This window comes from Pyrus communis, chromosome 4 (genome assembly GCF_041283825.1).
Source record: "Pyrus communis isolate YQ-2024b chromosome 4, ASM4128382v1, whole genome shotgun sequence".
Classification (NCBI taxonomy): domain Eukaryota; kingdom Viridiplantae; phylum Streptophyta; class Magnoliopsida; order Rosales; family Rosaceae; genus Pyrus; species Pyrus communis.
This window is the reverse complement of record NC_142568.1, coordinates 15,426,168-15,446,864: the sequence shown is the minus strand read 5'-3', so window position 1 is coordinate 15,446,864 and position 20,697 is coordinate 15,426,168. Positions and strand designations below refer to the sequence as shown.

Genomic DNA, 20,697 nt, shown 5'->3' with positions numbered 1-20,697 from the left:
TATCTGATTTGAACTGTTTTTAATGAACTACCAAGTGGATGTTGGACTGACTGACTGTTTTTTAACTTGTGGTTAACGGTGCGCGATGTCTACCCAGTTGGTGCAGAAATGAAGACAGTTTTGCATGGAAAAAGTTTGTATGGATTCTTACTGCATCCAGGTGATTTCCAACGAACATAATGCTTCTCTCTTCCCCCCCTCTCATTCTTGCTTTTACTGCGGTTATTCGATCGGATCGAGTAGCAGCAGGTTCTCTCCCTGTTGCTCATATCACCCAGTATGATTTATTAGTAACCTTCACCTGCAGCTGCAGTTGTCCTTGCAAAAGATGAAAACATGTCACAAATGCTCAAATGGGCACCTGGGTTGTGCGCATGGCCCACAATATAATGACGATACAATATCAAATGTATTATCAAATACGGTGGGATATTGTAAATGCACTATCTACTTTAGTCATGCGCATATCCCAGGTGAGCGGTTGAGCAAACCTCCACAAGATTAATGGAAGGGAGCTAAACTAAAGCTGAATGGGCCCCTTAGACCATCTCTAACCGAAAGGGCTAACCATAGCTCCTTTTCAGAATTATAGGCTTACAAAAAATTATTTTTAAATGACTAGTGTCAGGTTATGTCATATGTCGTCTCCAATCGAAGCCTGACTTGAATAAAATTCATCTTTATCTGAAAACCAGGCTAAAATTTAGTGGAACTCACCTGGCCAAAACATGACCAAAGGGGCATCAGGTTGGCCAAGCTCGGCCTGATAGCCAGCCCGTTTGCTGGGGTCCATCAGCAGCAAGCTGCATATCCAACGTTGGACTTGAAAGAATCCAACGGCTAGGTAAATATCGCCTTCCTCCTTTTCTCGTCCCTGCCTTCTCTCTCTCAAGCTAAACCAACCTTTGAATTTAATTTTGTTATTTCGGTGAATAATCGATCACAAGTTGTTGATTTTGAGAAATTTCAGGTTGAAATTTCGGTGGATATAGATTTAGTTTTGGGAAAGATTGATTCTTTTTCAGTGGTTTCGGTGAGACACGGCCCAGTAACCCTTAAGAATTGCATTTTGAATTGCGCGACTCGGTTATGCAACTTCTGCTACTCGATGGATTGATGCCGGATTGGCATTTCAAGGAACGAAGAAGGAGAAGGAAGGAAGAAAAATACTTCTTACTTCATTGATGTTAAACACTTGTTCCACTAACTAGATTTAAAGAGAATAATTAGTTTTTTAAATTCATTTAACAAGATACCTAATATCATTAGTAATTGGCTTTTCAATCGGATTATTGACTGTTGGTTACGAATAATACTCTTTTCATTTGTATAAAATTAATCAGCAAAATTAAAAATAAACTTAAAATTAATAAATTATTGAGGAGGCTATATTTAGCCTTTTCGTTTGACGATGGACATGAATATGGTTTGACATTGTTTTTTAAAAAATAATTTATTGTAAGGCTATATTTCTAGATAGGGCTGTGTTTAGCCCATTGGGTTAGAGATGACCTTATATCTTTTAGTTTTGCCCCCTAGTGCACCTCAATATAATGTATTCATTATAATGTATCTTAAGCACTGTTCTAAAAATTACTGCTTAGGCGCTAGGCGGTTGACCACCGCCTCGATTAATGCCTAAGTGTTTGAAAATTAAGAAAGGGCAACTAGACCTGCTGAGGCACCCGCCTAGCTCGCCCAGACCCGCCTAGGTTGCGACTCATATAGACAGAAAATAGACAAATTTTATTTTGCATATTATTTTTTTCAATAAATTGTAAGAGACTTGTTAAATACTTAAATGAACACACATTATATGTTTGTTCCCCTTATTTTCATTATGTTCCAATACTTCATAATATATATGTCATTCTATTTTGTAGTTTATAAACATTTTACATATAAACAAACACTTATTTACACGAAATGTAATAAATTTACTTAAATTCGTTTTGGTGCCCGCCTAGCCGCCTAGGTGCTAAGCCCTAGCCCTAGCCCGTTTTAGTTTACACAAAATTTATTTACACGAAATGTAATAAATTTACTTAAATCCGTTTTAGTTTTGTCAAATTAGTGTAGTTCTTAGAGTTAACTAAGTTAAATACTACAAAACTCGTTAATTGTTCATACCAATTCATGAGGAGATCGACCTTACTTGAGTCATTCTATACTACAATAACTTGTTCTCTTGCAAGAATTTTCTATGGTTTAACCCTTGTTTTACAAGCAGTAAAATCTCTCTCAATTAACATTTTAACCTTTTAATTAAAGCTAAACATGAATAAAAAATATGAGCAGAAATCTAATTTCACACAATTAAATTTTTGCCTTTTTTTTTTCAAGGTCTCACCTACATGTGAACATATCTCTATTAAAAAATTAAAAAAAAAAAGTTAAGCTGTCTTTCCTCTCTCCCTACTTCCACGTTCTCCCTCACTCTCTTCCTTTCCCCTTCTATTTTAAAAACAAAAATAAAAAAATTTCACACACTTTATGTGTTGCCATATGCTAGTATATATGTATTAACAATACCTTTTATTTTCTTTATCATTATTTATAAATCGTCTTTGCAAAAGAAAATAGAATTAGGGATGATTTAGTCATCTTAAACGTATATATGGATATGATAATAACTAACATTCTTACCATTCAATAGGTTAGTTGGTTGATAGATGCGAAACGTAAGAAATTCCAAATTTGATTATTTTTATTGTAGGGATGAAAATTTCAATTGGTTAATTGTTTGATACATGCGAATGATTAAACGAAATTAAATGCCAATTTAATTATTTTTATTGTAGAGACGAAAATAAATAATTATTATGATATTTATACGGATAAAACAGGTCAATTACAAATAGACAGACAAACGGGCAAAGAGGTGCAAACATGTGCTAGGTTGAAAATCTAATTTCCATCAATTACAGAGTTGACGAATTTGAAAGCATTGAGCTTCGATTCAAAATCTAATGGAGTGAAGGGACCAGCAGAATCTCAATATTTTTAGTTTTGAGGTGCTTTAATAAAAAGTGGGAATAAAAAAAGCTAAACTCAAAAAGGTGTTTAGTAAACACTTAAAAGTAACTTATTTTTCACAGTTTTGGGTGGAAAAAAATGAAAACGTGGAAGCAGCAAAAATAAGCTTATTCTCACAGCACAACATAATCAGTTTTTTTCAAAGCACAGTAATACCAAACCAGCCTTTAGTCCTCACAGTTATGGTCGTGGAATCATTCATAAAATATCTTCTTTGTACAGTCATTCATAAAATATCTTCTTTCTTCTTAAAGGATAATTTTGCCTAAAAATGATAAATACTTTTGTTTTTTTTTTTTTATTTACTTACTTTGTCAATATGAGACTAAAAAAATAATCATATTTTTGAGTCTTTAATTTATATGTACAAGTAATGGATGAGCACTAAATTAAACCTAGTATTGCTAAACACATACATAAATTAATTTCTTGAAGGCTAATACTAGAGACATCAAAATTTTAAACCAAAATTTGAAAACCGTGATTGTTGATGATTGTATTATTACTTAAATATTGATTAATGTGCATTTTCCTATTAGTGACATGTCATATGGTTTGCAAACTTGGTCTACGCATTACTCTTTGTTGAAGGTTGAATGTTTAAAAACGGGAACTCACATAGCTACTAGCTAGTAATTATAAAAAAAATTAACAAACAAATAGAAACTTATAAAAATTGGAAAGAATAAAAAAAACACATAGCATTTTGAACTCATGACCCTTTGTTAATTTAAACAGCACAAACCATTACTTCTAATTAAACTTCTTTATTATTTAACCAAATTTTATAAATTTATACTCTTATGAAAAGAAATTCGTAAAAACTAAAAAGTAAAAAATGCACACAGCATTTTAAACTCGAGACTTCCTTATTAATTTTAAATAGCATAAGCCACCAATTATGGTTAAAGTTCATGATCATTTAAACAAATTTCAAAAATTTATACTTTTATAGAAAAAATATTCGTAAAAATTGAAAAGTAAATAAACACAAACACAAGTAGGATTTTGAAGCCAGGATCTTCTTATTAATTTTACACACAGAAACTACTTGTTATAGGTAAATTTCTTGAAATTTTAACCAAATGTATAAATTTATATTCTTATGAAAACATATATGACTATACCATCCTAATAATTTTTGTGCCCCAACTTTTTTGAACCCGGAAATAGACCTGGGTCAGCCCTGCTTGATAACAACCTGACATGTTAACGGGTTGATAAAAAACCTGTTATTTCGTGTCAAATTAACATACCTTGTAAAAAATTGTCAGTACTAGTCACAGTCAAACCAGCTTGAATGTGACGGAAGGACCCAAGAGGAGCTGTGGTCTAATATTCAACTCCTTATCAGACACGGCATCGTGGGTTTTCAACTCCTTTTGTATTTGTGTAACAGACTTTCTTATCTTGTAAAATACGGCATTCAAACAAATCACTATCATGAGATTTTCCCCTTCACATTTGTAGGCCAAGTTTGCATGAAACCTAAAAAGCCCTGAAACCTGGTTTTCCATCACCTCTGTATTTCTTCAAAGACAGCATGGAGCATTCTTGTAGTACTCATGGGAAAATCATTTTGTTTACCTTCTTTCGCGTGCTTATTCTTTTGTTATGCATGAGCACACGTCTGGATGCCGCAATTCTGCCCGGAAATGAAACCGATCGGTTGGCGTTGCTGGACTTCAAGGACAGGATAACTCAAGATCCTCTCAATGTCATGAGCTCGTGGAACGATTCCACTGATTTCTGCAGATGGGTTGGAGTTACATGCAACCCTTCCACCAAAAGAGTTTCGATTTTGAAACTCAACTCCCGAGAACTGGCAGGCTATATACCAGCTTCTATAGGAAACCTCACCTACCTGACAGGAATCAACCTAACAAACAACGACTTCCATGGTGAAATTCCTCAAGAAATGGGTCGTCTACGAAGCCTGCAATATCTCAACCTGTCTGCAAATTCATTCAGAGGGAAACTTCCAGCCAATATATCCTACTGTACGGAGCTAAGCGTGCTCGATGTGAGCTCCAATGAGCTTATCGGGTCAATTCCAAACGAATTCAGTTCCTTGTTGAAATTGACTTCCGTTTTGCTTGGTCGTAACAATCTCACAGGAAGCATTCCGAGATGGATAGGAAACTTTTCTGCTCTGTATAATATTTTCCTTTTCGACAATAATTTTCACGGAAGCATACCTAATGAGCTTGGTCGTCTAAAAGGCTTGCAAAAACTTACACTTTCTGCGAATAATTTGTCTGGTATGGTCCCTCCTTCAATTTATAATATTTGTTTGCTTTCAATTTACTAGGAAGTGGGAAAACTGGTGACCTGAATTTTCTTAGCTCCTTGGCCAATTGTACTATCTTGGAGGTTTTGGGTATTTCCAATAATCAATTTGGAGGAGAATTGCCAAGATCCATAGCCAACCTTTCTACTAGTCTTCAAATTCTTGCTGTAGGTGCCAATTTGATACATGGAAGCATCCCTATCGGCATTGGAAATCTTATAGGCTTGACTGTTTTGGCAGCGGATAATAGCTTTTTAAGTGGTAATCTACCCGATGAAATTGGAAAGTTTCACAAGTTAGGGGAACTGTATTTGAGTGGTTGCATGTTTTCGGGCCGAATCCCATCGTCCCTTGGAAACATGACTTCATTGACAAAGCTCTACATGGACCGGAATAGGTTTGAAGGAAGCATTCCTCCAACTCTTGCAAACTGCCAAATTCTATTATTACTTAATCTTTCTAGTAACAATATCACAGGAGCCATACCTAGAGAGCTTATTGGGCTCTCGTCCCTTTCAATCTTTTTGGGCCTGGCTAACAACCATTTAACTGGTGCACTGCCACAGGAAGTAGGTAGTTTGGCCCATCTCGTGGAGTTAGATGCATCGGGAAATCAGTTATCAGGTAATATTCCAAGTGCCCTAGGCAATTGTATTATGTTGGTGCGCCTATGCTTGGCAGATAACAAATTTGAAGGAACAATTCCTCAATCTCTTAAAAGTTTAAGAAGCTTGGAAGAGATGGATATTTCGAGCAATAATTTTTCTGGGCAGATTCCTGAATTTATAGGCAAGTTAAAATTTCTCAAGAATCTTAATGTTTCTAATAATATTTTCGAGGGTGAACTGCCTAAAGAAGGGATTTTTCTAAATGCAAGTGGTATCTCAATTCTCGGAAATGGTGGGCTTTGTGGCGGCATCCCACAACTAAGTCTACCTCCATGCTCCAACTCAAAGGTTCATTCATCTCGAGGACTGCTTGCCCCGAAAGTAGTCATCCCTGTAGCTTGTGCGCTTGCATTCATAATTGCTTTGTCATGCTTCATTGTTGCTCGTTCAAGACGCAAACATGTAACTTCGCCTTCCCATAAGGATTGGAAAATGGGTGTCTCTTACTCGGAACTTGTTAAATCAACTAATGGGTTCTCCATGGACAATCTTATTGGTATGGGAAGTTTTGGTTCAGTTTACAAAGGCATAATCCCTAGTGATGGAACCGTAGTTGCAGTTAAGATATTAAACCTTCAACAAGAAGGAGCTTCCAGGAGTTTCATCCGTGAATGCAATGCTTTAAGAAGCATAAGGCATCGTAATCTTCTCAAGATCATAACTGCTTGCTCAAGCATTGACAATCAGGGCAATGACTTCAAAAGTTTAGTTTTTGAGTACATGGTAAATGGAAGTCTTGATGCGTGGTTGCATCCAATAGAGCAGTCTCATAGTAAGAGATTGAGCCTTATACAAAGACTCAATATTGCGACTGATATTGCATCAGCATTGGATTACCTCCACCACCATTGTGATACGTCGATTGTTTATTGTGATCTAAAGCCAAGTAATGTTCTACTTGATGAAGATATGGTGGCTCATGTTTCTGACTTTGGTTTAGCAAGGTTCCTCTTAGAAGTGGTGCATAACCCCTCTCAAAGTCAAACCATGTCAGCTGGGCTAAAGGGTTCCATTGGCTACATTCCTCCAGGTATGCGTTTTTGTGATTCTCAATAATTTTTTTTCTCCTAAAAACTTATTAGTAGCCCACTTAAGTCTCTATTAGTATGAAAGAAAATGGAAAAATACCTCTTTTCTTTGGATAAGAAGCATCAGCGAACTCTTAAATAAGATTTGAATTCTAAACATTTGACTTGACATCCTAATGTGAGTAATGGATGACAGAGTATGGCATGGGAGGCAAAGTATCCATACTAGGAGATGTTTATAGCTTTGGGATACTGTTGCTAGAAATGTTCACGGGAAAAAGACCTACCGATAGAATGTTTGGAGATGGTATAAATATTCACAATTTCATAGCCTTGGCGATGCCTGATCATGCCATGGACATAGTTGACCCTTCATTGCTCACTGAAGGAGAAGATGCAGATGCTAATGATAACAGATACGAAGATGAGGTACAAGAAGAACCTATCACAAATCGCCATGACCACTGCCTAGTACAAGGAAGAAAATTGGAGGAAGGTTTGGTTTCAGTGATGCAGAATTTCACAGCCATGGGGATGCCTGATGATACCATGGACATAGTTGATCCTGCATTGCTCATTGAAGGAGAAAATGCAGATGCTAATGATGACAAATACAAAAATGAGATACAAGAAAGACCTATTACAAATCGTCATGACCGCGGCCGAGTCCAAGGAAGAAAATTGGAGGAATGCTTGGTTTCAGCGATGCAGATAGGACTAGCATGCTCAGCAATATCCCCGGGAGAGCGGATGCATATGAATGTTGTTGTCAACAAAATGAAGGCAATTAGAGACTCATTTATGAAATTATGAAGACGAAGCTAGCAGTATACGAGATTGGGCTAAGTTTCTTTTCATAATCTCACTCTTTAGACTCTTATATATGCCAGAACATAATTTGCTAAAGATAAACCAATGTGTATTGTATGTAAAGTTGATCTAGTATTTTATAATTATATTTTAGAATAAGGGAATATTGTGTTGTTCTGTTTACATTTTCTCTGTTTGTATCGTATTACTACTAAAGAAGTATCGTATTACTACTAAAGAAGAGCTAGGTCGAGTATAATCTTTGTGAAAGTCATGTGATCCCCCTTGTCTCGCCTTTTTTTTACTGTCATTTCTCTCTTCGTTCATCATACCGATCATAGTTACTTTTACATTTTGAATTGAGATTAGTAGGCCTAGTAGGAGTAGTACAAGTATTCCGACTAAAGAGCTATCTTGCACTTTGAACAGTGAAATTTATCATTAGCATTTTTTTGCTGAAATTACTTTTGATGTTCTATGGCTGAAATAGTTACATTTTTGCATTAGTTTCTGTTTAAATCCAACCAGTCTCGACGATATATGACATTATCCTAATTGCAGCATGAGGGAGTCATATAATCCTGCACTATTTCAGTCCATTTTGATTTGCTTGATCCACTCTAATTAATATTCCTTCATATAAATTTCGACATAGTCTATCTGAACTCCTCAGAGTTTGCCATATGCTTATACAGTCAATTCCTTGTCTGAAAAGTTAGTAAGTTTGCATGTAATCCTAAAAAGTCTGAAACCTGGTTTTACATCTTCTCTGTATTTTATTAAAAACAGCACGGAGCATTCTTGTAGTACTGCATTAAGGAGTTGCAGATGAGCATTTTTCGCTACCGGCAGCCAATCTCCGGTGCATTGCAGGATTCCCTTCATATCTTATAAACGATAATTATTGATTAAAAGAAACAACATTGATTAGTCGTGCAGCTTATCTTGGTCGTATGAATTATTATGCTTTAGGAAATTTTATACCAGCTCTATTGCCAAGTATTTTTAGTACTAATTTAGAACATTTCAACATCTCTACGTAGCAGGCCTTGTTCTTTTAAAACTTGCAGGACCACAATAGTAAGGACTACAGAGAGAAACTAAATACATATTTACTGTTCTTTTGGTCAAATAATTCATTGAAAAGCCAAGAACCAATAACCAAATGCAAACATCACCAGATATTGTGAGTCGAATTAAGCAAGAAAACTTTAAATTATTATTATTTTAATATAATTAAGAAATCACTTTAGGTGATTTTGTGGAATACCCAAGTCCTTTTACGATAAAGGTTGTGGAATACCCAAGTCCTTTTTGGGAAACAAAAAAGTATTTTTTTACAATTAAGACCCATTCAAAACCGAAAAGCAAAAGAAGCAAAAGAAGCTTTTAAAAATCGGTTTTTTTTTTTCTTTCTAAAACATAGATGAACAGTGACTCTTCAATAAATTTTTCTGCGATGATAATGCCTTTTCTTTCTGCGCATCGTCCAATTTCTTTCTTCTCGTCGTCTCCTTCAAGCTCCAACATGCTATCTCGTGAGATCGAAATCTTTCGCTTGAATGATCAGAAAAAGTTATTAGTTAGAAAGAAGAGTCTACTTCTCTGATTTATGAAAAAGTACGCATAGATAGATCGAGATAGATTTATGAAAATGAAATTGAAAATTTAAAGAAAAACTTTGAAACAATTGTGGCTGCTTGTAGATCAAGATGGATACGCCAATGGTAGATCGAGATGGGCACACCAAAGTGGTGGCTGCGTGTTGATCAAGTGGGTTAGGGTCGTTAAGCGAAGGGATGATCTGGGTAGGGTGGTGGTTGGGTGATTTGGTTGCAATGGCAGTTTGGATGGGTGGTCCGACAATTTTTATGGATTGTTTGGCGGTGGTGATTGTTCGTGATATGGCCGTGGTGGTTGTTTAGACGGGTGATCTGGTCACGGTGGAGGTTTGAAGGGGTGGGGGGGGGGGGTGGGTCTACTTGGAATTCATTTTAATTATATTTTTATGTTTTAATTACTTTTTGCCTTCATATTATGTTTATTAATACATTTATGTTGTAGTCCTATTGGATTAGAAATGTGATTGTATAAATCATAATGTATTTAGAGATATCTTGGAATATTCACTAAGTTTATCCTATTAGAGTTGTAATCCTATTAGGGTAAGGATTTAACCTATCATACTATTATAAATAAAAACATAATAGGATGATACAACACACAACTCATATTTACACATCTCTCTTTCTCCCAACTATGCCGCACCCCCTCTCTGTTCTTTATATGATTCAGTAAATTAGGCCTACAACATGTTATCAGCACGCTCTTGACGCTGCGCTAAAGAGAGTTTATTCTTCAATTAGGGGAGTATTACGTTTTAATCAATTTTTTTATGATTAATTTATTACTTTATTGAATTGATCGACATACTATTGATTCAATTTAAATTTTTTTTGTTGAACGTGATACAACGCATTGGAGATGCAATTCTGGCTTTCAGAGAATAAACTTCTACAAATTCAAATGCTCAATTGTTTTATGCCAATAGGTTCTTTTAAAATAAATTAAGATATTTGAAACGACTATGAAGTATGAAAACATATACAATATATATATATACACACACACGCGCGCGCGTTCATGCATTACGCAATTATAAATCGTATGTGGAATTTGTGAGTCAAAGCATCGAAATTAGTTTAGAAGCAATTAGGGTTTAGAACCCTATAATTTGAAGAAAAAAAGGGAAATTTAGGATTTTTTGCGGTTCAGCTGCAGCTCCACGCCATGCCACTGAGCCAAGTTGGCTAGTTTGCAGCCACGCCACAGCGAGGACGACGTCGTTTCGACACCATGGACCAGTGTTTGGTTTCTGCACGGGCCTGAAGCCTTGAGTCCATCTCGGCCTGTTATGCCAGCAAGCTTTGCTTGTTGGGCTTTGCCTGCACACGATTCTACCTGCCTGCAGTAAGCTTTGCTTGCAGGGCTCGCCACTTGTCTCGGCCCGCGATCACTAAAGCCAGTCCATGTGCCTGTGCTTACCTAGAACCGGCCCATAAAAAAGCCAGCTTTTGCTAGGCTTCGCACGCACCCATACCAAGCTAGCCCCTGTGTTGGGCCTGTGCTTCCCGCGCCCCTTATGGCCCAAAACCAGAAGCTTGGCTACTAGGCTTCTTCCCAGACATGGCCCGTGGCCTGTAGCCACACATGGGCTACCTTGGCAGCCTATCTCGTGGCCTAATAAGCCCTTTAGGCTTTGTCCTGCACACGACAGCCAGCCCACCATGTTGGGCTGTGATTTTTTTCGAACCAAATGCCATGTTTTTGGCATTCCCGCTCTATAACCATACTCCTATAATTTTTGGGATGTTATTGGTTAAACGCTTATCAAGGTATAATTTTATTGTGCTTGGCCTAAAGCCAAAATTCAAGCTAATATTATCCCGAATGTTATTATTTTGTTTCTACGATCAAACCTAGATGGTTATGATCTATTAAATTAATTAAAGTGACCAGCAGTCCATTAATCTGTCAATTAATCCAAAATTATTGGCCTGAAGTTCACTATTTGGCAATTAACGATTCAATAAATTATTTCTTTTCTTTGAACCGTTGACTGACTTTCGTAGTCCCGAAGCACTCACACTTGAGTTCCTGAAGTAACCCAAATCCACTGCACTTAGTTGTATATTGTATTCTGTGTTCTTGCAGGTACCTCCTTTTTATGAACTGGAAGTTCATAACTAAACTCGAACTTGTAGTTTCGAATTTAGTGCCTTTGAAACCTGAAGTTTTCATAAAATAATACACCCATGTAAACCCGTAAACCATGTCTTAGAACCTGAATGCTCTAACTTTAATGGTTATGGATATCTTATTTCCATAGCATCAATCACAATCTTGTCCCTCTAATCAATGGATTTTGACATGGATGGCCTTGTTCGCCAAATCCCTTTAGTATTTTTGGTTTACTTTGTGAACATTTTTCTATGTTCTTGGATTCAAGTTTGGTGTTTGTTTTAGTTATGGATAATCTTATCGATCTTGTCCTCGAATATGGGTTAATTGAATCATGTTTCTTAATACATGTGACCAAATTCAATCAAACATGTGATTAGGTATGAATGTGGGAAAGTTAATTGTCTGGATGAATGCAATACTACGCACACTAACTTTATACCTAAATCACAACTTTAGCAACAACTTTAGGTCTATCCAACCTGATTAAGAGCATTGGCACATTCCTCGTTGTATGAATGGTACTAAATTAACATTTCAGAGACCTTATATTCTCCCTATTCCGGAAGAACGTTGTTGAGTTTTAAGGATATTTGAGATGACAATGATGATGAATGAAACCACTGAAGAAAATAGAGTGTAATATCTTTGCACCACCTCCAAAAATGAGCATGAAGCTTTGTTTTGGGGCCTATAGGCTGCCTTCCAACTGGGAACACGCCACATGTGGCCGACCTAGAGCCTGGTGATTAAGCAGTTTAGTTGCCTTGGCACAACCGTTTGGGACACTTAGGTCGAACAATGATGCTACGATGCATTGTTCGATATGACACTCTCCTTGCTCAGAGTAAGGATCTTGTGCTTACAAGCACACTTTGCCAAGCTTGCTTGTTTGGGAAATTGATTTTCTAAATCATCCCTAGTAAAGATACAAAACAACCCTCTTTTCATAGTGGATTCAAGGAAATATATGTGGACTAATCTAACCAAAATGTAGACCATATAAATACCTATGGTTTTGGTTGATGAATCGACAAACTGGTCACACGTTTGTCCACACACATTGCTGCTAAACCTCTTGGCCGATTTTAAGGGTTCACCACCCTAATTATCCCATAAAGTCTAGAAGACTAGATAATGCTGGAGAGTTTATATTGAAGGTTTTTGATACGTATTGCATTTCTTTTGGGTTTATAATTGGACATCAAATCCCTATGTTCACCCCAAAATAGCCTCGCAGAGTGATTATAAAGCAGAATTTAATTGATTGCCTGAACCTTGGTAAACGCACCATGATTTCAATTTCTGCCTAGGGCTATGCAATCTTATACGTAGCTATGTTGGTCAGCCTTAAGGCCTATTGCTGCCCAACCTATTCGACATTACAGTTGGTTACTGGGTACGTACCTGACGTTTCATACTTACGCATTTTGGGTGTGCATTCCATATGCCAAGTTTCATTGCCACAACGTACCAATATGGGTCTTCACAGAAGGTTGTGAATCTTCGTCGATTATGATTCTCCTCCATAATAGCTCTCTTAGAGCCCTTTCATGTGATCTCTTTACCGCTCATTTGTGGATTATCACTTTAATGAGACATTCTTCTCGCCATTAGGGGAAATAAAACATCAACGTTCCTGTAAAACGACGCGAATTTGCGTGGACGTTGCCCACTGTCTCATCTCAATCCTCGCATCGCATAAGTGTGATAAGCAAGCGCAATGAATTCTAGCTTTTAGAATGTTGCTCGAGACGCATTCCTATGATCTAGCTAACGTGACGAGATCATATACCAACTGCAAACATGCCTGCAAGGATAGACGTAGTTAACGGACATTGAGTCAACATCCCTGAAGGGTGTGCCACCTTTAAAAGACGGTTTGGCCGCCCCTGTTGGACAATCCGGTACACCGACGAATAACCAATCAATATGTCTCGGCTTGGAGCACGACATACCATTCGGTTAATAGGATTCACTTCGCTTGAAGAGGCAGGTCACGACACAAACATGAATCCATATTTGATCGCTGTCTCAAATCATTTTATGAGATTAATCCGGATTACTCCCGAGACTTGAAGCTCTTGGTCTAGTATACTAGTTTAGATGAGATAATGGAATTGGAATGAGATTAGCATCGATGATGTTTTCACTAATATGGTAGCTACCGACTTAAATGAAAAACGATGGTATCGAACCGCGTTCCGTTGATTAGTGACAACGTAAAACTTATTAGACAACCGAAATCACAATCTAAGTTAAATTCCTTACCAAAGTGTGCTTTGGACCTATTGTTCCTACACTATCCAAGGTAACCCTGTTGTGTTACAAGTGGGAAAGGAAGCGTAATGAAATGAATGAAATAGTACGATATGATGCACGCCTTATGGCACAAGGTCTCTTTCAAATGTCTTGTGATTGACTGTAGCATTACGAATATGGTTAGTGTTTCTCCATGGGGATATTAATATGGAGATTTACATGTAAGTTCTCGAAGAATTACGTGGACTAGTTTAAATAGTTTCAAACCAATGAACACCCTCTCAACTTGTTTGAGGCATTCACTTATGGATTGAAGCAATCTGGTTGTTGTGGTATACCTATCTAAGTGATTACTTATTATTTAGGGATATGAACTATGCCTTTGCGTGTTAAACTATGAAGTCATATTTCGAATAGAGTTACGGTTTATGTAATTGACATGAATTGCACTAAGACTCTGGAAGAGCTTGAGAAAACTATCTCACACCTGAAGATGGAATTTAAGATGAAGGATCTTGAAAAAACTCATTTATGCCTTGACCTGAAGTTCAAGCATTGTTTTGACGCTACTTTGGTCTTCTAGTCGAACTACACCTCGAAGGTGTTACCTTCGAGTATACCTATGAGTATACCTATGATTTTTCATACGCTATATGCAAATGAGACCCTTGAAGAGGTTATGGAATCTAAAGTTCCATATTTAAGTTCAACTTTGCGCTTTGTTGTACTTAGCTCATTGCATTAGACATGACATCTCCTTCATTGTTGACCTATTAGTCAAGATGTAGTATCGCGCCTACACGCATCCACTGAATTGATATTAAAGACGTTTTTTCGTTACCCTGAAGGGTACTATGGATTTGGGCTAATCCTAACGCATCCCAAGTGGATTTGAACCCCTTGATCTCGAAATGATGTTTGCCTTGTTTATTATGATAACACTGGTTATTTATCAAACTTGCACAAGGCACGTCCCCAAATGGTTATGTCTTTACCAATAGGGATATCGCAATATCTTGGATGTCCAAGATATGACCTTAGTCGCCAAATCTTTGAATTGTTCTAAGAGTCACCTTACTTCACTATGCCACACGTGAGACATGGTTGAGAGCTCTTGTTGAGCATGTTCAAAGTACCTGCTGTTTTCATCCATTGTTGAGTCACAACGACGATCTATGAGACTATGCCGTATGTATCAACCCGACCAAGACACGATACATCAACGAAGTCAACGCCAATACATATTGCGTCTCCATCACATCAGCAAAACATCAGGAGATTGAAGTCATGTAAGCCGATCCCAGACAACCTTGACGACCTCTACACAACGTCACTACCGAAGTTAACCTTCCAGAAACTTGTTCGAGAAATTGCTATGCCTAACTATTCATATGCAATGCCTGTAGTTCTCATTTGGAAATTTTGTCAAACTATCCCTATAATTAGAAGCATTTTTCCCACTGGGTTTTTGCTACCTAACTAGATTTTGACGAGGCACCTATCTTGGGCTAGTCATACCCTTGTGAGCTTTTTTACTTGCGTCCAGAAGACGTATAGTTTTAAATTAATACAACTTCTCATTTTTCTCCTTAGTCTATGGGTTTTTCTCCCACCTTGGGTTTTACCATAGCGATGTTTTGTGAGTTTAGCGATGTTTTGTGAGTTTTACCTTTTATACATTCTTCCGTTGATTTGAGAGTCGCATTCGCTCATTGTGTCGATGACTTCATTAACTGTACTTACTTCATCGCTGAAGACCTGATGCGCCATTTACTTCAGTATTTACACACTCAAGGAGGAGTGTTGCAGTCCAATTGGATTAGGAATGTAATTGCGTAAATACTAGTGTATCTAGGGATATCTTGGAATATTCCCTAAGTTAGATATTATCCTATTAGAGTTGTAATCCTATTAGGGTAAGGATTTAACCTATCATACTACTATAAATAAAGGCACAATGAGGTGATACAACACACACCTCATAATTACACATTTCTCTCTTTCTCTCTACTATGCCGCACCTCTCTCTCTGTCCTTTATATGATTGAGTAAATTAGGCCTATAACAATTTTCAGATTTTATATTAGTTTAATAAAAAATAAAATTTAAATCAATGTCTTTCTTTTTTTTTGTTTTTTTGCTAAAAAAAAAAAAATTCAATGTTTTTTTGGTCATTATAGATAATCACAGCAACCATTCCACCAAAAGAGTCATGATTTTGAACCTGGAAGATAAAAATCTGGTAGGCTCCATTCCACGTTCTATTGGTAATCTTACTTATCTTACAAAATCAATCTCGCAAACAACAGATTTAGTGGTGAAATTCCTCAAGAAATGGGTCATCTACATCAATTCCTTCGGGGGAAAATTCTAACTAATATATCTCATTGCACACAACTAAGGAAGCTCGATTTTAGTTTCAATGAGCTTGGTGGGAAAATTCCCAACCAACTCAGTTCATTGTTGAATCTAAATTTTCTATGGTTTGATACTGACAATCTCACTGGAAATATCCCGAATTGGAAAGGAAACTTTTCTTCTTTGCATAGACTTTATCTTTACGAAAACAAATGTCAAGGAAGCATACCCAATGAGTTTGGGCGTCTAACAAGCTTACAAGAAATCCCACTTTCAGAGAATAATCTGTTTGCCACGATCCCTTCTTCAATTTTTAATATTTCTTCCATATACAGTTTTGGTGTTGTCCAAAACAAGCTTCATGGAGAGATACCATGAAATGTCCGCATTAGTCTTCCTAATCTTGAACAATTTCTCAGTGGTGAAAATAAATTCACTAAAAATATTCCTATATCATTGTCAAATGCTTCTAGACTTTGGATGCTTTATTTTTTTCTGGAAATGCTCTCACTGAACACTCTCTGGTACGCATATTGGAAGCTTGTGAAGTTTAGTTGTACTAAATTTTGGTCGCAATGGATTAGAAAGTGGGAAAGTTGGTGACTTGGACTTTCTCAGCTTCCTGGCCAATTGTTCTAGTCTAGAGGAGTTGGGTCTTGGCAATAATCATTTTGGAGGAGAATTGACAGAATCATAACCAATCTTTCAACCCAGTGAAAAATTCTTAGTCTGAGCAACAATTCACTACATGGAAACATCCCCATCGGTATTGGAAATCTTTTAACTGTTTTTGCAATAGAGCACAACTATTTTGGTGGTATTGTCCCTCCTGTTCTCTTCATACTATGTTTTTATACCACATTTCTATACCACCTTAGATAGCATCTGATGTGGACAACCACATTATTTGAAAAATTTGCAAAACCCAAGGAAAGAAAAGAGAAAAACTCCTCGTATACCACAATCATCATTTAATTAACTAATTTTTCTTAATTATTAGTTTATTAAATAATGAACTAAATTTAAAAATCTAATTAATTCAAATGATATGACTGTCCACATCAAATGTCATCTAAAATGGTATGAAAATATGATACAAAAAAATAATATGAATAACATTACTCCTAAATTATAACAAATTTTATGGGCCAATTCCGTCATCTCTAGGTAACTTGACTTCGTTGACAAACCTTTTCATGGAGGACAATAGATTTGAGGGTAGCATAACTCCAAGTCTAGGGAACTGCAAAAATATACTGGCCATTAACCTCTCTATAACACTATAACAGGAATAATACCTACAGAGCTTGTTGGGCTCTCGTCCCTTTCAACCTATTTGGGCATGGCTAACAACCATTTAACTGTCCACTACCACATGAAGTAGGTAATTTGGCAAATCTTGTGGAGCTAGATGTGACAAGAAACAACATTTCAGATGAAGTACCCACAACGCTCGGAAATTGTATTATGTTGGAGCTGCTGCACTTGGAATAGATTTCATGGAACAATTCCTCAATCTCTTAAAAGTTTAAGAAACTTGGAAGAAATAAATTTTTCGAGCAATAATTTATTTGGCCAAATTCCTGAATTTTTGGGCAAATGAAACTATTTTTTGGCTTTTGAACCTTTAGTCATCTCCAATGGAGAGGGCTAAAAGGCCAAAATATGGCCTGATTTGCACAAAATCCATCTCTATCTGAAGGCTAGACTAAAATTTAGTGGAACCCACCCAGTAAAAACATTACCAAATGGGCGTTAGAGAAACTCCAGCCCTATCTTTTAGGCTGGCCCAAAGGCTAAAAAAAACGGGCTGTCACCCAAAAAATCCACTCCACCCCTAAAAATAGGGCGGCACAAAGTCCAAGCTAGTTTGTAGGCCAGCTAAAAATAGGTTGAGGTAGGAACTGGCCTATCTGGCGTTATGCTAATGCCAACGAACAACATATATTTGTTTAGTCAGGCGCGTGGGAAACACTCGCATGTGGGTGTGCGTCCCCGACGACATGTGTTAGGCCAGCGCTGCAGGCACATTAAAGGGGTGCAGGATATAGGCCACGTGGCTTGGCTACGGTCTTTGGATTTCCAACGGCTAGTTTTTTGAACTGTTGGATTTCCAATGGTAAAAAAAAAAAATTGAATTTTAAACCCAATGGCTAGTGATGTGGTCAAATCTAGGCCGTCTGATTCCTAGATCAACGGTCAAGATTTTTTGGTCAAAAAACTTAAAAAAAAAGAAAGAAGGGAAAATGTTAGCATTATTACTGTTGGCCACGTATCCAATTTTGAGCTGTTGGATTTCAATTTTTTGAAATCCAACGGTCTAGATTAATTAACTTAATAAAAATTATTTAAAAATACAGAAAAAATAAAACCAAAATTATTAATTATACCACAATCATTATTTAATTAACTAGTTTTTCTTAATTATTAGTTTACTAAATAATGAACTAAATTTAAAAATCTGATTAATTCAAATGATGTGACTGACCACATCAAATACCACCTAAAATGATATGAAAATGTGGTACAAAAAAATAATATGAATAACATTACTCTTAAATTATAACAAATTTTATGGGCCAATCCTGTCATCTCTAGGTAACTTGACTTCATTGACAAACCTTTTCATGGAGGACAATAGATTTGAGGGTAGCATAACTCCGAATCTAGGGAACTGCAAAAATATACTGGTCATTAACCTCTCTAATAACACTATAACAGGAATAATACCTAGAGAGCTTATTGGGCTCTCATCCCTTTCAACCTATTTGGGCATGGCTAACAACCATTTAACTGTCCACTACCACATGAAGTAGGTAATTTGGCAAATCTTGTGGAGCTAGATGTGACAAGAAACAACATTTTAGATGAAGTACCCACAACGCTCGGAAATTGTATTATGTTAGAGCTGCAGCACTTGGAATAGATTTCATGGAACAATTCCTCAATCTCTTAAAAGTTTAAGAAACTTGGAAGAAATAAATTTTTCGAGCAATAATTTATTTGGCCAAATTTCTGAATTTCTAGGCAAGTTAAAATTTCTCAAGTTTCTAAATCTTTCTCATAATGATTTTGAGGGTGATTTGCCTAAGGAAGGGATATTTTCAAAAGCCAATGGTTTCTCAATTCTCAAAAATGATAGGCTCTGTGGTGGCATCCCCTAACTACTTCAACCGGTCTGCTTTAATTTCTTGTCACTTGTATCATTTTCAAAGTTAATGAAAAGCCTTTATTTCCTCATTTTCCCAAGTGATTAGATAGTATTTCTTTTAAAATCTCCCGTTGATTGGCAACTTGTGAATTAAACCAGTCCAATCCTTGAGGTGGTATGCCCCCTTATCGAGATCTTTGTGAACAACAAATAGTCCTTCCCAATTCGGCGGCCATTTACCGAACCTAGGGTCTTTAATCCCCACGGGTAGTACAATTTGCCAAACCAACTCTCCCTCTCCGAATGTTTTTCGTCTAACTCGTTGATTATAGGCTCGCTCGACAATCTTCTTCTGTACCACCAATAAATTATAAGTGTCAAGCTGAATTTCTTTCAAGTTTTCTAACTCTTGTCTCATGGCCTAACTATACTCGACACTGAACAAACTACTTTGTTCAATCACTCGCAACGAGTTTATACTTAGCTCGACCGGTAACATTGCGTCGTGTCCGTAGGTTAACGCGTACAGGGTCGTCCCTATTGTCGAGCGGAGCGAAGTCCGATATGCCCATAAAACCTCGTGTAACTTTAAATGCCATATACCAGGCTTCTCTTTTATCGTTTTTTCAAGAATGCCGATCAACATTTTATTGCTTGCTTCGACCTGTCCATTTGCTTGTGGGTAATACGGCATGGACTGTTTGAGCCAAATTTTTAAGCTTGTCATGTACTCTTTGAACTTGTCAGACGTAAAGATTCTACATTGTATGTTATGATTGTTTCTGGTACGCCGAATTTGGTCACGATGTTTTCTTCTACAAAATTGCAAACTTCCTTGGATGTCAATTCAGCGCATGATTTTACTTTGACCCCACTTAGTGAAGTAGTTGATTGCCACAAGTATCCATACATCTTTTGCTGCTCTAGAAGATGGTGTAATTTTAATGATTACGTCCATGGCCCATCCTCTGAACGGCCAGGGTTTGGTGACCGAGTGAAGCAGTTCGGCCTGTACTCTTTGTATAGGCCCATGAATTTGACATTGTACACATCTTCATGCGTACTCGATACAATATTTCAATATACTCGGCCAAAAATATCTGTGTTGACGGAGCAACCATCGCATCTTGCGTCCAGATTGATGGGCTATGCAAATTCCTTCATGCACTTCTGCAATTACTTGGGCGGCCTCCTGCAAGCCGAGGCATAGTAACAATAAACCATCCTCACCTTTGCAATACAACTCATTTTGGTATGTTACATAGTTCGTGGAATGGACCCTTGTTTTATGGTCGTGTTTGCCATTGAGATTGTCAAGATACCGTATAATTGACTTTCTCCAGTCATCTGGTA

The 20,697-nt window shown here is 37.0% G+C and overlaps 2 protein-coding genes across 2 annotated transcripts; both read left to right on the top strand.

Moving 5' to 3' along the window:
- The first annotated feature begins 4,525 nt into the window (after positions 1–4,525).
- LOC148697522 (uncharacterized) lies at positions 4,526–5,354 on the top strand. Its single transcript, XM_088692600.1, has one exon. It carries the CDS (start codon positions 4,580–4,582, stop codon positions 5,345–5,347), a length of 768 nt encoding a protein of 255 aa, XP_088548726.1. The 5' UTR covers positions 4,526–4,579; the 3' UTR covers positions 5,348–5,354.
- A 295-nt stretch (positions 5,355–5,649) lies between these two features.
- Positions 5,650–7,926, top strand: LOC137723467 (putative LRR receptor-like serine/threonine-protein kinase At3g47570). The gene is made up of 2 exons (XM_068462663.2): positions 5,650–7,024; positions 7,219–7,926. Exons 1-2 carry the CDS (start codon positions 5,650–5,652, stop codon positions 7,833–7,835), a joined length of 1,992 nt encoding a protein of 663 aa, XP_068318764.2. The 3' UTR covers positions 7,836–7,926.
- The last annotated feature ends 12,771 nt before the right edge of the window (positions 7,927–20,697 follow it).